Source organism: Columba livia, chromosome 28 (assembly GCF_036013475.1).
Source record: "Columba livia isolate bColLiv1 breed racing homer chromosome 28, bColLiv1.pat.W.v2, whole genome shotgun sequence".
NCBI classification, from domain to species: Eukaryota; Metazoa; Chordata; class Aves; order Columbiformes; family Columbidae; genus Columba; species Columba livia.
Window position 1 is genome coordinate 474,010 of NC_088629.1, and position 14,835 is coordinate 488,844.

General features: G+C 49.2%; 2 protein-coding genes across 2 annotated transcripts; both read left to right on the forward strand.

The window, feature by feature from the left end:
• Positions 1-1,539: 1,539 nt before the first annotated feature.
• Positions 1,540-3,435, forward strand: LOC102097120 (keratin-associated protein 5-4). The gene is made up of 2 exons (XM_005512799.3): positions 1,540-1,672; positions 2,136-3,435. The coding sequence occupies exon 2, from the start codon at positions 2,174-2,176 to the stop codon at positions 3,077-3,079; it is 906 nt and encodes a 301-aa protein (XP_005512856.2). The 5' UTR covers positions 1,540-1,672; positions 2,136-2,173; the 3' UTR covers positions 3,080-3,435.
• Positions 3,436-12,338: 8,903 nt separating this feature from the next.
• Positions 12,339-14,835, forward strand: LOC135576553 (cornifin-A-like). Its single transcript, XM_065042770.1, has 2 exons — positions 12,339-13,551; positions 13,674-14,835. Exons 1-2 carry the CDS (start codon positions 13,448-13,450, stop codon positions 14,305-14,307), a joined length of 738 nt encoding a protein of 245 aa, XP_064898842.1. The 5' UTR covers positions 12,339-13,447; the 3' UTR covers positions 14,308-14,835.

Consider the following 14,835-nt stretch of genomic DNA (forward strand, 5'->3'; position numbering starts at 1 on the left):
TCTGTATCACTAATTAGATGATAACATGCAGCTGTGACCTGGTTTGATTGGGTCATTAGCATGAAGCCAAACTCCATAGGAAATGAAGCCAAACTCCATAGGAAATGAAGCCTGTGTTAGCAGAGAGGAATATTGACCCTGGAAAGAGCTTTCCTGGAGAAGTGATGACTTCATGGTCTTTGTAGTTCTGCAAAGCAAGACTGGGTGGCTTTCTAAAAGCTGGGATGTAGCCAAATAAAAACAGCAGCTACCAAATGGAAACTGGGTGGAAATGGATGTTCTGTGGCACCACAAGTCAAACACAAGTTTCACAATGACTTATCCTGTCCTCAGCACCTGTGATCTGGATCGTACTGTATGACCAGAAACAGCCTGGACCATCTCACCTTCTCCTCAGCAGAAATCAGGATGTGTCCAGTGGAGCTCCATGCCGTCAAGGGGGGTGGTCAAGGGTCCCTTGGTGCTCTGCTCCCCAGACGTACAGAACCCAGCAGCCGGACCATCCTCCTCCTCCGGGTGACCTCAGAAACAAAGCATTAATCACGTCAGCCGTGGTCCTGGGTCCCGTGAATTCCGTCTGACAATTTGTCAAAAAGACGCAGTTTAATTTGACCTCCTGAAGATGATCAGTGCATCACGTCAGGCCTTCAGGCTTCCACGCAAAATAAATATTAACCCATTAATGAATAACTGCAACATGATCATTAACATCAGCACTAATGACCGCCAGTGGCTGACTGAGAACAGAGCGCGGAGTTATTCAAATAAAAACATCCTTAGGTGGATCTTTCATTACTCGAGGGCATATTACACTTTAAAAAATGGAATAGGAATTTTGCAGATCAAGTTATGCTAAACAAAAACAGGATGCACAATTTCCAGACGAGTTTAATGTTTCGCTTTTACTTAAAGATCTCAAAAAGGAACTGGAAAAATATGGACTCAGACTTGACCCAAACCCTATTCCCAGTTTCCATGATGAATTTTCACAGTCCTCTGCATCTAAAATTCCTCATTTTGGCAAGGCCACGGGCACGTATTTTGCCATCCGAGGGTAGGATAAGGCAACAAGGGATGAGACGTCAAGAGCTTTCTGTTCTATATTTGCTCTTCTGATGACCAGAGACCCAAAGAAGGCCGTCAAGCTTCACCATTTCTGCATTCAAACACAAAACACAGGGCTACAGAATCACACTTGCGGGAATTCTGTTTAGTAAAATCATATTGAAGAGCAACTGACATCCATAAGACCTCTGCATTCCTTTGGAATCCACCACTCTTCAATCTTAATTATGATTTTTATGATAATTGAGCACTCGCTAGCTCTGAACAAGCCACCTAGCATCTCAGTGCAACAGCGTTACCATATGCAAAACCATAGGAACACACCTCTTAAGGAGACCACAGGCATCACACGAGAATTAACTTGACATTAAAAAATTGTAAAAAATTTACTGAACAAATTGATAATTACAGAAAATTGAGGGACTGGTCAAAAGCAATGAGACAAAAACTAAATAGATGAAGGCCTATTCAACAAGTAAGTATAGGCTTAGTGCGTAAATCACAAATTGCTGTGGGGTACCTCATTTCCGGCAGGACCATTTCGAGCTAAATAAAAGGTCTCCCTGTCCCTTTGCTCCTCACTCAACTGCACCTCTCAGTCAGCGCGGTAAGTGTGACCCATTAGCAGCGTTCCTTGGTCGCAATGGTTCTCATTTGGTTTTGATCAAGCAATTAGTCAAAACGTGTCTTTGTATCTGATCTACAGCTCGCTCTGAAACCCGGATTTTTCGAGCCTGTTGGTTTATTTTGAAAGACGGTTGTTGGAGAAAGAGCAAAGGCCTTGGGAGTGGAAAACAAACTCCTTGGCATGGAAATTCAGGGGCTGATGTTCACGGATGAGTGGACCAAAGTTAGTTCCTAAGGTGGTCCAAAAGATGAACAAATATTACTGGGATACTGAGCTTGATTTCTGTAAGGATCTGTTTTTGCAACTCCAGACAAATAAATAGGAAGAGGTGTGTGATATGGCCACCACCTGTGGACCTAGGTGGCAGAATTTGTATGCCGAAATGAAACACATGTAAGAACTCGGAAGGAGGCATTGTGTCTGAAAGTACATTGTGTTTCAGGTCTTCAGTGCTTCCAGCTCCAACCACACTACGTCAACATGTGCTCCACCGGATGCTGCCCCATTGTGAAGAGCAAGACCGTGTGCTGCAGCCAGCCATGCCAGAGCGTCTGCTGCGACCCGTGCCAGAAGAAGACTGTCTGCTGCAGCCCATGCCAGCAGTCCATCTGCTGCGACCCGTGCCAGCAGTCCTGCTGTGACCCGTGTCAGAAACGGTGCTGTGACCCGTGCCAGCAGTCCTGCTGTGACCCATGCCAGAAACAGTGCTGTGACCCATGCCAGCAGTCCTGCTGTGACCCGTGTCAGAAACAGTGCTGTGACCCGTGCCAGCAGTCCTGCTGTGACCCATGCCAGCAGTCCTGTTGTGACCCGTGCCAGAAACAGTGCTGTGACCCGTGCCAGCAGTCCTGCTGTGACCCATGCCAGAAACAGTGCTGTGACCCATGTCAGCAGTCCTGCTGTGACCCGTGCCAGAAGACGTGTTGTGACCCGTGTCAGCAATCCTGCTGTGACCCATGCCAGCAATCCTGCTGTAACCCATGTCAGCAGTCCTGTTGTAACCCATGCCAGCAGTCCTGCTGTAACCCATGCCAGCAGTCCTGTTGTGACCCATGCCAGCAATCCAGCTGTTGTGACCCGTGCCAGCAGTCCTGCTGTGACCCATGCCAGCAATCCAGCTGCTGTGACCCATGCCAGCAGTCCTGCTGTGACCCGTGCCAGCGGTCCGTCTGCTGTACCAAGGTGTGCCAGCAGTCCTGTTGCGTGCAACCTTGTTGCCGCTGTGGCTGCTGCCCCTGCTGCTGCTCTGGACGTCTGTCTTGCTGCTCCTACATGGTGAAGAAACCTGTGGTGGTGTGTTGCAGCCCCGTGCAGTACTGCTCTCCGCTGAGGAAGTGTTCCATACCGATCCAGCAGTGCTGCGCCTCCATCAAGAAGTCTTGCTGAGCCAGCTCCGGGTGGCAACATCAGCTCTGCTGGCCCCCATCTCTGGCGTGCAACAAGAGCAGGCACGAGGAGGTGAAAACCTGCTCATTGACTTCTGGTTCACGTGGTGGTGGAGTAAATGTCTAGCGATTTTCTTCTTGTTTTCAAAATTCTTCTTTCTGTCCTTCAATTATCGAACATCTGCAATGTGCTTGAATATTTTATCCACTGTGTAAGACATGTATTAGATATTAGTGTGGCTGTTCATTCTCTTCTTGGGTATGGGACTTGAGATACCTTTGCAGTTAATGTGATCATTCTTCATTTTCCCTCTTGACTTGTAGACAATAAAACCTAGCATTGAGCAAAACGCAAAATGTCTTGTGTTTGGTTGTTCTTACACTGTTTTGCCCAGGTGCAACCTCATTCTGGTCGTGTTTTCTATGCCTTCAGCCTCCTGGCTACAGAAAAGCTTCCAAGGCACAGCAGAACGTTGAGGAAACAACTGCCCCGAAATGCTTCCCATTGGCGTCAATTATGTCTAAAGACATCAGAGCAGTATGATCCTTTCCTGCACCTGCTGACCATTTGCCTAAGTTAGCTCCTTTTTTACTATAAAACTAAATGGTTAAGGTAAACAACACTTGACGCAGTCTGGATGAAGCGCGTGCAATTCAGCCCGCTGAAATCACAGCACTTCATAAAGAATATAGGAACATATGCTTGATACTGGAATAGGTATTTCAGTATGTACTGAGAGGAATTGGCTGCTCACTGAACAGAAGGTACCATCTTCAAAATAAAACTTCAGAAAGCACTTTGGATCACTGAATTATTTTTATGTGAGCAGAGATTTTTCATACGCAGCATTCCTGGATTACCAGTGCTGGAATGAAACCCAGGCATTAGCATACAACTTAAGAGCTTCATTCCTAAAATAGCACGTAGATGAGTCAACAATATCCTTTCTACCTGGCTGGGACTTCCTCTAGCATTAAAATTCGGGACAGAGCTCTGAATTGCATGTCTCAAGAAAATGCCTTAAGCACTATCTTGATTGCTTCCCTCAACCAAACCTTCAGAGCATACACAAAGTCTGCATTAGAATCATCTGCTCTACATATGTTAAACTCTCCTGCAAGATTATTCAGGCTTTAGGAGGTTTTGGTTAACAGGTAAATCGGGTACAATACACAGGCAGAAGGATATTCTATACCATTCTATACCATATCGGAAGCACAATTTGTTAAGGAAGTCTTGTGAATATTAGTTTCAGCGTATGCCGGAAAGGCTGCCATGACCGGTTCCTCCCTGTTCACAAAGGTACTGCAGCTCCCAAATTCATGTAACCACCACGGAAGTTTACAAAGACATCATGACATGGCACAACATGGCACAGCATGGCATGGCACAGCATGACATGGCACAGCATGGCACAACATGGCACAGCATGGCATGGCACATCATGACATGGCACAGCATGGCACAGCATGACATGGCACAGCATGGCATGGCATGACACAGCATGACATGGCACAGCATGGCACACCATGGCACGGCACAGCATGGCACAGCATGGCACAGCATGGCATGGTACAGTATGGCAAGGCTTGTAAAAGGTATTTACTGTAGAAGATGTTATTTCTGACCCAACTATACATTAAATGCCAGTATCTCCTCAAGGTTTAAGACCCTGATTGGCAACAGCCTTGCAGGGTTCACATCCATTTCTAACACAGGGATCATTTTTAGCCAATATGACGGCAATAAAGCCTGATAAAAAGGCGGCTAATGACTTATTCATTGGACAGCACAGCTGAGGTTTACACAAAGGGGCATTACTTCCTGCAGGCAGGTATCTGGCTATGATCTCATGGCTGAAACAATCCTTCCCCGGGGACAATTCCAGAAGAGCCATCCAGTGTCACAGGAGGTCACATTCACATCTTCGAAAGGAACTACGTGTCTCCTGCCGCCGCGCCACCTCACAGTCAGAGTCTGCTGATCATGACGGCAGCCTTTATTTGCCGTGAATATTAGCTGCATCATCGTCCTGGGACTCGTGTCACATTGCTGTCTCCTCTCAGCAGGTGAAAACTCCATCAACACCTTCTTTGTCTCATGTGGGGCTGTCCTAGCTCTGCATATGGCCACAGCTCCTTTCCCCATCCTCATGCCCATTTCATAACATCTGCCCCGACTCCAAACATTTTATCTGTTCACTCCTGACTGCTCAGTCTTGGCCTGAGCACATTTCAGCCAAAACAGCTGTAAGTAATTGCTGGAAAAGCCCTGTTGGGTGCCCAACTCAGAGCACTCGTGAGATACTGGCTGGGCTCCCGAGGCGCAGGTGAAGACATGGAGAAGTGCACTCAGGACTCCATTCCCAGTCTCGAGCCTTGTGCTTGCACACAGTGACAAAGAATCAAAGTGTTAGTGTGAAGCACTGAATGCGATCATCATGAATACTGTTGGACACACGCTATCCCAGCCTCACGGGCCTTGGAAACAATCCCAGAAAATTGAGTGTATGATAACAACATGGAGAAATCTAACACTTGTGCACGACTGCTTTGAAAGCTGCTTAATATAGGCTTCATCCATCCCTTCCATGGATGAAAATGTTAAGAAAATCCTTAATAGCACATTGAAAATAAAAAGCAGGGAGTGTGAGGACAAAGCAGCCAAGGACACGGCTGAGAGAGGAGAAGCTCTTCAGTCTTAGCTTCGACCACACAGCCAGAGGTAGGAAAAAAGGATCTACATTGACAAACAGTCAATGGTCCCCCAAAGTCCCCACCAAGCTCAGAGAGGACACGCGAGCGGTGACATTCCCCAGTTCCAGGCGTGGTTCTCCCACTGCTTCAGCTCCTTCCTCCCCCAGGGCAAATTGTTAAGTGTCTCTGTCTCAGGGTCATTCCTTGGGAAGTGGACGGGAATACCTTACAGCTCCCAAATACATTAGAAAATGTGCGCCTGTTGTTTATATGGACAGCTAATTACAGTGCAGAGCAAACAGAAAGAGGTAAAGATTAAATACCAGAAAACACGTGAAAGGCACATATCGGGTGATACACAATGAAGTCAGAATTGCCAAAGAATGCCTCATTTCCAGAGGGGCGGCTCTGAAGCATATAAAAGGCTCTCCACTACAGCCTTCTTCATTCACTCGTCTTGACTGCTCCTCACTTGTCCTCACTGGTCAACAGGGTAAGTCAGAGCTCACTACTTGCCTTTTTGTTTACGATCTACCGTACTTCTGTGCGCTTTTCCAGGAGGTCATCCATGATTTCCTGTACTGTCTGATTTGGGACCGATTTTGAGAGAATGGTTCTGGGATCCACTTGGGTGGCTTCTCTCTGATGGAACCCAGTGCTGGACAATGTGCCAAATGCACTGATGTCCAACGTAAAAGTCTGGAAATCTCAGGGAAAGGCTGTCATGGGATTCTAGACTTCCCTGGGGAGTTTGGGATGGACTTTGGGATGAGCATGCTTTCAACTGGATAAACACCTGGAAAATTCAGCCAGAGAAAAAGAGACTCTCTTTGTTCCTTCCAGCTTTGCCTACACCACTACCAACAACATGTCCAACGGAGGCTGTGGATGCTGCGGTGGAAATAACAACAACTGCAGCTACACCGTGTGCTGCTACAGCAGCCCCAAGTCCTGCAAGTCGTCGTGCTGCCTGCCCTCGCAGTGCTGCCTGCCCAGGCAGTGCTGCTACCCCATGTCCTGCTGCATGCCCATGCCAACCTGCTACACCATAACCAGTAACAACAACAACAGCGGATGCTGCGGCTGCAACTGAACGCGCTCGGCGAAGGGCGGGCTGGGCTGCGCTCACCCGCTGCGGCTGCGCTGCCTGTGCTTCCCGCCCGCGTCACTTGGTGTCGGACACGGAATGGATACGGCCCTGAACACCCTTCCTCCTTTGCTTAGAGACTGTAGATCATCTCTTCTTCTTCGTCTGCCTTTAATCACCAAATGCCTGTAATGTGCTTTGAAGTTAGTGGCAACTGCTAAGTATGACCTTCCTGTGTGAGCATTTATCCCGCTGTTAATTTTGCCCTTGGTGTGTGGGATGTCTAATTCTTTTCATCACTGTTTTGCTTCAGTCTGTTTGAAAGCCAATAAAATCTGTAGTTCAGCCCTGCAAAACTCCTGGTCATTGTCTGTTTGCTACCTGGTGTATCCAGAGTGCGTCACCACACCTGTCATGTTTTCTTCCCATTTTCTTCTATTAATAGTATCGGGATGGTCCTGCCTAGTAGGTGCTAACTTGGGGGGTTGCCTACACAAAGAAAATGGATGCATCCCTGAGCTTCTGCACGGGTGTATTCAAACAGAATCCGAGTGTCTGGCAGCTCTGTGAGCAATATTTCTGCTCTCACTGTAAACCTGCAAAGAAATGGGAAGAAAGTAATACACAACTTGTAAAGGATGTGAATTTCTTCTGAAACGGTTTGACACAGGCACATCCCATCTAGGAAAGACCCGTGTATTTCAACCAGCTAGAAGTCTACTTTACAATCTACAGACAGTCCCTATAAATAGTTAAACATTTACAAGAAGCAGGTCTCGCCTCTGCTAAAATATCTGAGTTACCAAGTATCAAGTTGAAGTGTTAGAAAAGATTGGTGAGAAATCTCCAGTGTCTTCAAGGAGTGTCTGTGTCAGAGCTGTATCCAAACATGGTACCAAGTTCTGCTCCCCAGATCTCGTTCTGCATCTCATGCCTTTTACCGATTGTGCTTCCACTCTTCTCCAGTCCCTTCTTTGCGTGAGGATCCGTAGCCCAGTCACCAGAGCCCATTTGAGTACACAGGTTACACAAAAGGCCGGATTCCACTATTACAGGTGGGACGTGCCCACCTAGGTCATTCCTCCTTCTTGCAGCTGCAGGATTTGCAAAGGAGAACTTCCCTCTGGAGGTGCTGGCAAAATGTGCCCTTTGCACCATCAATTCCTCGTAAGTTGATCTGTTCCCATGGGCAGCCATGTCTGTGCCTCCTCAGAGAGGACCTGCTAGGAAGGTAGCTGGGGAGCTGGGCTTGTTTAGTCTAGAGAAGAGGAGGCTTAGAGGTGACCTCATCGCTCTCTAGAACTACCTGAAGGGCAGTTCCAGCCAGGTGGGGATTGGTCTCTTCTCCCAGGCAGTCAGCAATAGGACAAGGGGGCATGGGCTTCAACTCTGCCAGGGGAAATTTAGGCTGGATATTAGAAAGCAATTCTTTGCAGAGACAGCGGTCAGGCTTTGGAATGGCTGCCCAGGGAGGTGCTGGACTTGCCGTCCCTGGAGGTTTTTAAACTGAGATTGGACATGGCACTTAGTGCCATGATCTAGTAAAAGGACTAGAGTTGGACCAAGGGTTGGACTCGATGATCTCTGAGGTCTTTTCCAACCCAGTCGATTCTGTGATTCTGTGATTCTGTGAAGCGAATGCCAGGCATGTTCTGCTCTGACTGAAGAAGCTGTGACCAAACGTGTTGCTTCTCCAGCATTTCACTCAAGGGATTACTCCCATGCCGGAAATCCCAGAAAGGATCTGGCTGCATTTACAGCAGGGGGGAAGTGGCAATAAAGGGGCAATCTGCTCCCCTTGTGCTGTGAAAGCAAACCAAGGCCCTACAACCGTCCTCGGGCGGTGGCAGCTCGTCCGGGAGCAGTTCACTGCACAGCACCCCGGGGATGCCGAAGGATGCCGGGCAGGAGGCAGGAACTCGCCAGGCAGGCTCCAGCATCCTCTCATTAGGCAGCGCTCCTCTCGGGACAATGTGGTGAGGCCTCTGAATGTGAGCTGCAATTTCAGGCTGTGGAAAAAATTCCTCCCAAATACTCTGTGTTCTTGTCAGCGTTCGGCCCCACAGCGAAGCGCATGGAAGACGGCAGCTGGCGTTAAATGAGCATTCATCCACCCTGGCTTAGTTGCCCATGGCTTTTCCCTACCTTGACCTTCCTCCCTTTCTCTCTCCCTCCCAGAAAATGGTTCCACCTCAACAATGTCTTTTCCTGCATCACTTCTGAGTCCCTGACTCCCACTTAGCTTCATTACCCCAGTTAGGACCAGTATTCTGTGACTGTCACAGCTCTTCCACCTTTAGCCTCCTCCCACCCTCCCATCCCACGCCAGAATCCTCCATGTCCCACTTCCAACTCTCACAAAGAATCTCGCACCACCTCTGGCTCCACATCCCCTCCCTCCCTGTTGAGGAGCTGAGCAGAGGAGGTCCTGATCAAAACCAAGGCTCCAGCACACAAGGGCAAGGGGGGGCTGCAGGAGGGACGTGTTGACTTGCAATGCATCACATCTATCTCCACAGCCATGGTTCCTTGCATTGCCAGTGCACAGGAAGTGCTGACCCTTACCTTTTTATTTAAAATGCAAAATATACTGTAGTGAGGCCAGTTCAACTCAGGGTCTTCAGAAATGTTCCCAGGAAAGAAGTCCCAACAAAGCAGAGCAGGAACTGAAGCACCCTGTGTTAGTGACACCCGCATGCAAACCTAAACCCCCTAGACTGAGGATCTGCAAGAGTTTAAGCAAGCCAAAGGGCAAAGATGACTTTGGCATCACAGAGATGCTCTTAGCGTGCGTGACGGCAAGATGACCTTGCATGGGGTCACGTGCAGGTGACTGAGATCCAGGAGCCAGCATGACTCCCAGCGCATCCCAAACACATGGTCTTCTTGCTGCCTCCTCACGTGCGTGTCCTGTGACCAGGAACACACATACCCATTTTCATGACATTTTCCAAATGTTTGCTTCAAACAGCAGTCTGATGAAATAGCTCCTGACATGGCCGAAAGACACAACGCAGGGGTTCGGTTTCGGCTCTTACACTGATTCAGCAGCAGCCACCTCTGCTGAGTAAGTCCCTTAGCATCTTTGGCCATCACTGTCTGCATTTGTTAAACAGATACAGGGATGCATTTTTTGGCTCCCTTGCAAGGCTGCAGTGAGGACAAATTCATTAGTATTCATAGCAGCCCTTTGATTATCTGCAGGTTAAACAATTACGAGGCAAAACAAAGGTGGTGATCACAAATAATAAGGCAAAGAGTAAATACCAGGAGACACGTATAGCTAAAAAGTATGGGTTTGGGTTAGTAAACAGGGAAGTTGAAATGGTCAGTGGCTGTCTCACTTCCAGGAAGAAGGAGTCCAGGACTATAAAAGGTCTCCTGGCCCAGCACACTTCATTCACTCGTCTTCTCTCCCCTTCACCTCTCCTCACTCTTCAACAGGGTAAGTGACAACCTCTAAATCTTCCTTGCTTTTCACAAAAGAAAAATTCTATGGGTATCTTAAAACAGTACCCAAATACAACCATGTGTCTGGGCTGGGACTTTGGCTAAAATGGGTCTTTTATGAACTTTGTACTAGGAATTATGTGGATGAGCTCAAACTTTGTAGGACGGAGAGGCTAAAGGAGTATCAGTAAGGCCATGGAGAGCAAGGAGAGCAAGAACATTTCAGGAAGGTCCAGAATGAGGACTCTGTGTGCTATGTGATTCTTGCTAAGGCATTAGAGATGCCCTGGTACAAGTAGGTGGGCATCTACTTCACAGGAAAAAGACAGATAGAAGAGTTGCAACCAGGGTTTAGGCTCCTTTAATCTCCAAATTTAGCATAAACAGAGCTTTGAATGAATTCTGTATTTCCAAATATCCGGTTCCAAGTCACAGACAGACTCTGTTCCTTCCAGCTTTGCCTACACCACTACCAACAACATGTCCAACGGAGGCTGTGGATGCTGCGGTGGAAATAACAACAGCAGCTACACCGTGTGCTGCCTTGGCAGCTCCAAGTCCTCCAAATCGCAGTGCTGCCTGCCCTCGCAGTGCTGCCTGCCCTCGCAGTGCTGCCTGCCCTCGCAGTGCTGCTACCCCATGTCCTGCTGCATGCCCATGCCAACCTGCTACACCATAAGTTCTAGCAACAACAACAACAGCGGATGCTGCGGCTGCAACTGAACGCGCTCGGCGAAGGGCGGGCTGGGCTGCGCTCACCCGCTGTGGCTGCGCTGCCTGTGCTTCCCGCCCGCGTCACTTGGTGTCGGACACGGAATGGATACGGCCCTGAACACCCTTCCTCCTTTGCTTAGAGACTGTAGATCATCTCTCTTCTTCTTCGTCTGCCTTTAACCACCAAATGCGTATAATGTGCTTTGAACTTGCTAGCGACTGAGAAGTATGATATTCCTCTGTATGCACTAGTCTTGCTGTTAATTTTCCTCTTGGTGTGTGGGATGTTTAATGCTGTTGATTCATCATACTCCCTTTTCTTGCTTTAACCTCCAATTAGTCATGAAAGACAATAAACGTTATAACTTATGACACTGCAAACTTCTGGTGTGTGTTCATTCATTCATCTTCATCTTTTAAACCAGAGCTCTGATCTGGGACTTTTTCAGCATTTGCTTAGGTTCTGAATATGAATTTTTCAGCTGATCCTCATGGTACCGATGCCAGCACGGCAGCGTGTGCGGTAAACGTCCTGGGTCAGGCTCTCATCCGGGGAAAAACAGTGCTTGCTGGAGTCAGAACGTTATCTGAGCTATGGGAGCATCCTCTTGGCCACGCCGTTTTGAGATGATAGACTTTGAAGATACACGATCAGCAATCATAACATCCGTGTGGTCCTGAGGCCGGAGCCAAAGGCCTGGTTTGTTAATGGAAACCTTTCCAGCGAATTTGCTAAGCTTTAAAAGAGGTTTCCTAAAGGGCTTTGTGTCTTATCAATAAGATTAAATAGACCAGTAAGCACAGTCTGTATGGTTCAGGGAGGGAGTGAGTCGCTGAAAAATACAGAGATATAAGTCTAGCTGGAAGGATGCAGAAATACTATAATTTCATCTGGCATTCCACTAAAATGTGGCAAATTTTGAGATAAGAGACTCAGAAATGAAATATTCACACTTTGTGATTTGTAAAACCTCGGGGACGGGAAGTGACGTGACTCCAAAACATCTTTCCTGACATGAAAATATCAAATCATATTAAGAAAGCATGATCTTGGGACTGCGGGAATGAATCATAAATCATAAATAAAAGTTCTGTTGGTCTTTAACAGATTCCAAGGTCTTTTCCGTCCTTACACACAAGTCCCGTGGCTTCCTGCTTGGCAATTGTATTTTCCCTGAAGCTAGAGGATAATTCGCCTTGGCAGCGGTGGAGCTGTCGGGTGCAGGCACAGCCCCGCAGCCGCACCCCTGAATTCTGCACATGCTTCTCGCGGTGATTCAAACCCAAACGCCATCCGACAAACCTCTCAACCTCTCTTGGAGAGGCTCCGCGTGAGCTCATGGAAATGCCTTCTGCACTGAGCCTGGGGCTGCTGCGAGAGATTCTTTGCCAGTACTTAAAAAATGCCTTCAGCATCCACAGAAATGCAAACTGGAGCAGTTACAGGGAAAATGAGTCAAAGCCGAAATGCCAGAAAGGTGTACACTGCTCCTGACAAAGCCTGAAATGTTTGGTTCGTGACGTGAACCTTCCGCCGTGACGTCTGCGTTACAGATTTGCAGCACATAAAGCAACTTTCAGTGTTGTGCCCGCTCACTCAACTCAGGTGCTGCTCGTTCGGAAGGGAATTAATTCATTTAAACGGGGGAATACGCATCCCCCCCACGGCCTGGCACCGGGATTCCCTGTGTCCCCATGCGCTGGTGTGCATAGCGGTGCTGTACTTACAGCTCACCTCTTCCAGTCACCCGTCCTACACACGGGACAACAACATCTGCCCTTCCCCATGGCCCTGACGTCACCCGTGATCCCTCAGCTGTCAGGCTTCTCCGTGCTCTGGAAGGCAAAAAGCGCCATGTCCAGCATCACAGACCTTTCCTGACGAACAGGGTACAGCCTGCGGCTTCGTCCACTAAGCCAGCGGAAAACCTCCCATGTTTTCTCACGGCAAATTCCAACTTTCCACTAACAAGTCAAAAGCCAAAAATTTTCCAGATGGAAGATCAGGAAAGTAAAAATAAAAAAATCCCTATTGATCGACCATGTTTCCAGCGCTGCCGTTCGCACCCCTCTGCTCCAGCACCCTGTTGGGGACCTGGATGTGGGACTGGGCATGGGGACTCCTGCACCTCTTTGGGATTTCCCGCTGCCACTAGAGACTCCTTTGGGGCACATCACTCAGCATCACGGTATTCCAGGTATCCTTATCCCGGGACTTCATCTGACTAACATTAGGTAACAGCGTACTTGAACATGACCTTTAGAAGAACCAATTAGATAATGGCCGCTGCATATGCAAAGAGCTAAGCTGACATTGCATCAAGGGAGATGCTAATTGCGGCTGATTAATCCAACAGCAAGTGCCAGAAAAAATACACACACAGAAGTGGCACTCAGAGCTCAGCTATTAATTCCCATGGGATGCTTCACTGCCAAGGCAGCTTCGCCGCATATAAAAGCTTTCAACCACAGCGCTGTCCTCGGGACTCGGACTTCTGCTCATCCCATCCAACACCAGTCACCGGGTGAGTTGGATTCTCTCAGCTGTCTTGGATTCCTCATTTTTTCCATAGAAACAGGAAAAACAAAAACAAACAAGTGAAATAAGTCAGTGGTTCTGCTTTTTTTGTTCCTTTTTGTCCCCAAGGGCTTGGACGTCTCTGCACAGGATGCAGCACAGCAAAGGCGACAGCGGCCAGGACTCATGCGGCAGCGGCTCCGTCTGCAGCGAGAAGGGCTGGACATGGCACGATTGCCCCAGTAGCTGTCACAAAAGCCCCATGAGCAGTCCTTGCCACAACCCTGGCAGCCTCAGCCACGACAGCGAGGGGTCCTGCCAGCCCGTGCCACAAGGGTGCCAGCCCGTGCCACAAGGGTGCCAGCCCACCAAGCCGTGCCCACCCCAGAGCTGCTGCCCATCCCAGCAAAACAAGCCCCGGCGGCGGGTGGAGGTGAGCCACGTGCAGCCCGTCTGCCCCCCACCCATGAAAATCCGCCGCCGGCCTCTGCAGCAGTACCGCCCCCCCCACAGCGAGGAGCCGGGATGCTGCGACAAGCCGTGCAGACGAGTGGAGCAGGAGACCTGCCCACCCATGGCACCGCATCCCCCGCCGCTGCAGCATTGCCGCCCCTGCATCCCCTGCTGCCGCCCGCCCGTCCGGTGCCGCTGCCGCCCACCCGCCCAGCACCGCTGCCCAGCTCCCAGGCCCCTGCCGCTGCATCCCAGCCAGCAACAGCAAAAGCAGGTCCCTCTCCTGCCACCCTGCCTGCAGGTGAAGTGAGAATGGGCCAGCGAGGCGCTGGGGTGTCTCTCCAGCACACGCCTGCACATCGCTCAGCGCAGGGGATGCTTCGCTCCTCACCCAAACTGCCGGGGCTCCCACGGCCACTTTCCGCGCGACGCGACGCCCCCACAGCTGACTGCTAGTCGCTGCTCTTTGCACCCCGGATTCGAGGTCTGCAGTCCCCTGCTTGACCCCAGCACTGACACTTTACATCCCCTGGGTCTTCCCCTGCCAAGGAACAGGCTTCAATCATCCAAAACTCATCTCCCTCGGGGTAGGCCAGGTGGGTGTCCCCTCTTCCAAGAAGGTGAGCAGCCTGGGGATGGATAAGCTGGATGGAAAGAGCCAGAGCAAGGATGGACAAACAACTTCTTCCATGGGTTCAGTGGACTGTGGTTTCCAGGTTGTTCAAAGGACTGTACTGGGAAAAAACGTACAGACTGTGACTGCGGGAGCATCAAGGGCTCCTACAATCTTATTTTCTCCCTGTGTGTTCAAGAATAAAATTTGAAAAAGTTTAGCTGA

Excerpts from the sequence above, each read along its gene's own strand:
- LOC135576553 (XM_065042770.1), top strand. The coding sequence starts at position 13,448 with ATGCTTCACTGCCAAGGCAGCTTCGCCGCATATAAAAGCTTTCAACCA. Across the intron at positions 13,552-13,673 it reads CATCCAACACCAGTCACCGG|GGCTTGGACGTCTCTGCACA; the intron begins GTGAGTTGGATT and ends TTTGTCCCCAAG.
- LOC102097120 (XM_005512799.3), top strand. The coding sequence starts at position 2,174 with ATGTGCTCCACCGGATGCTGCCCCATTGTGAAGAGCAAGACCGTGTGC.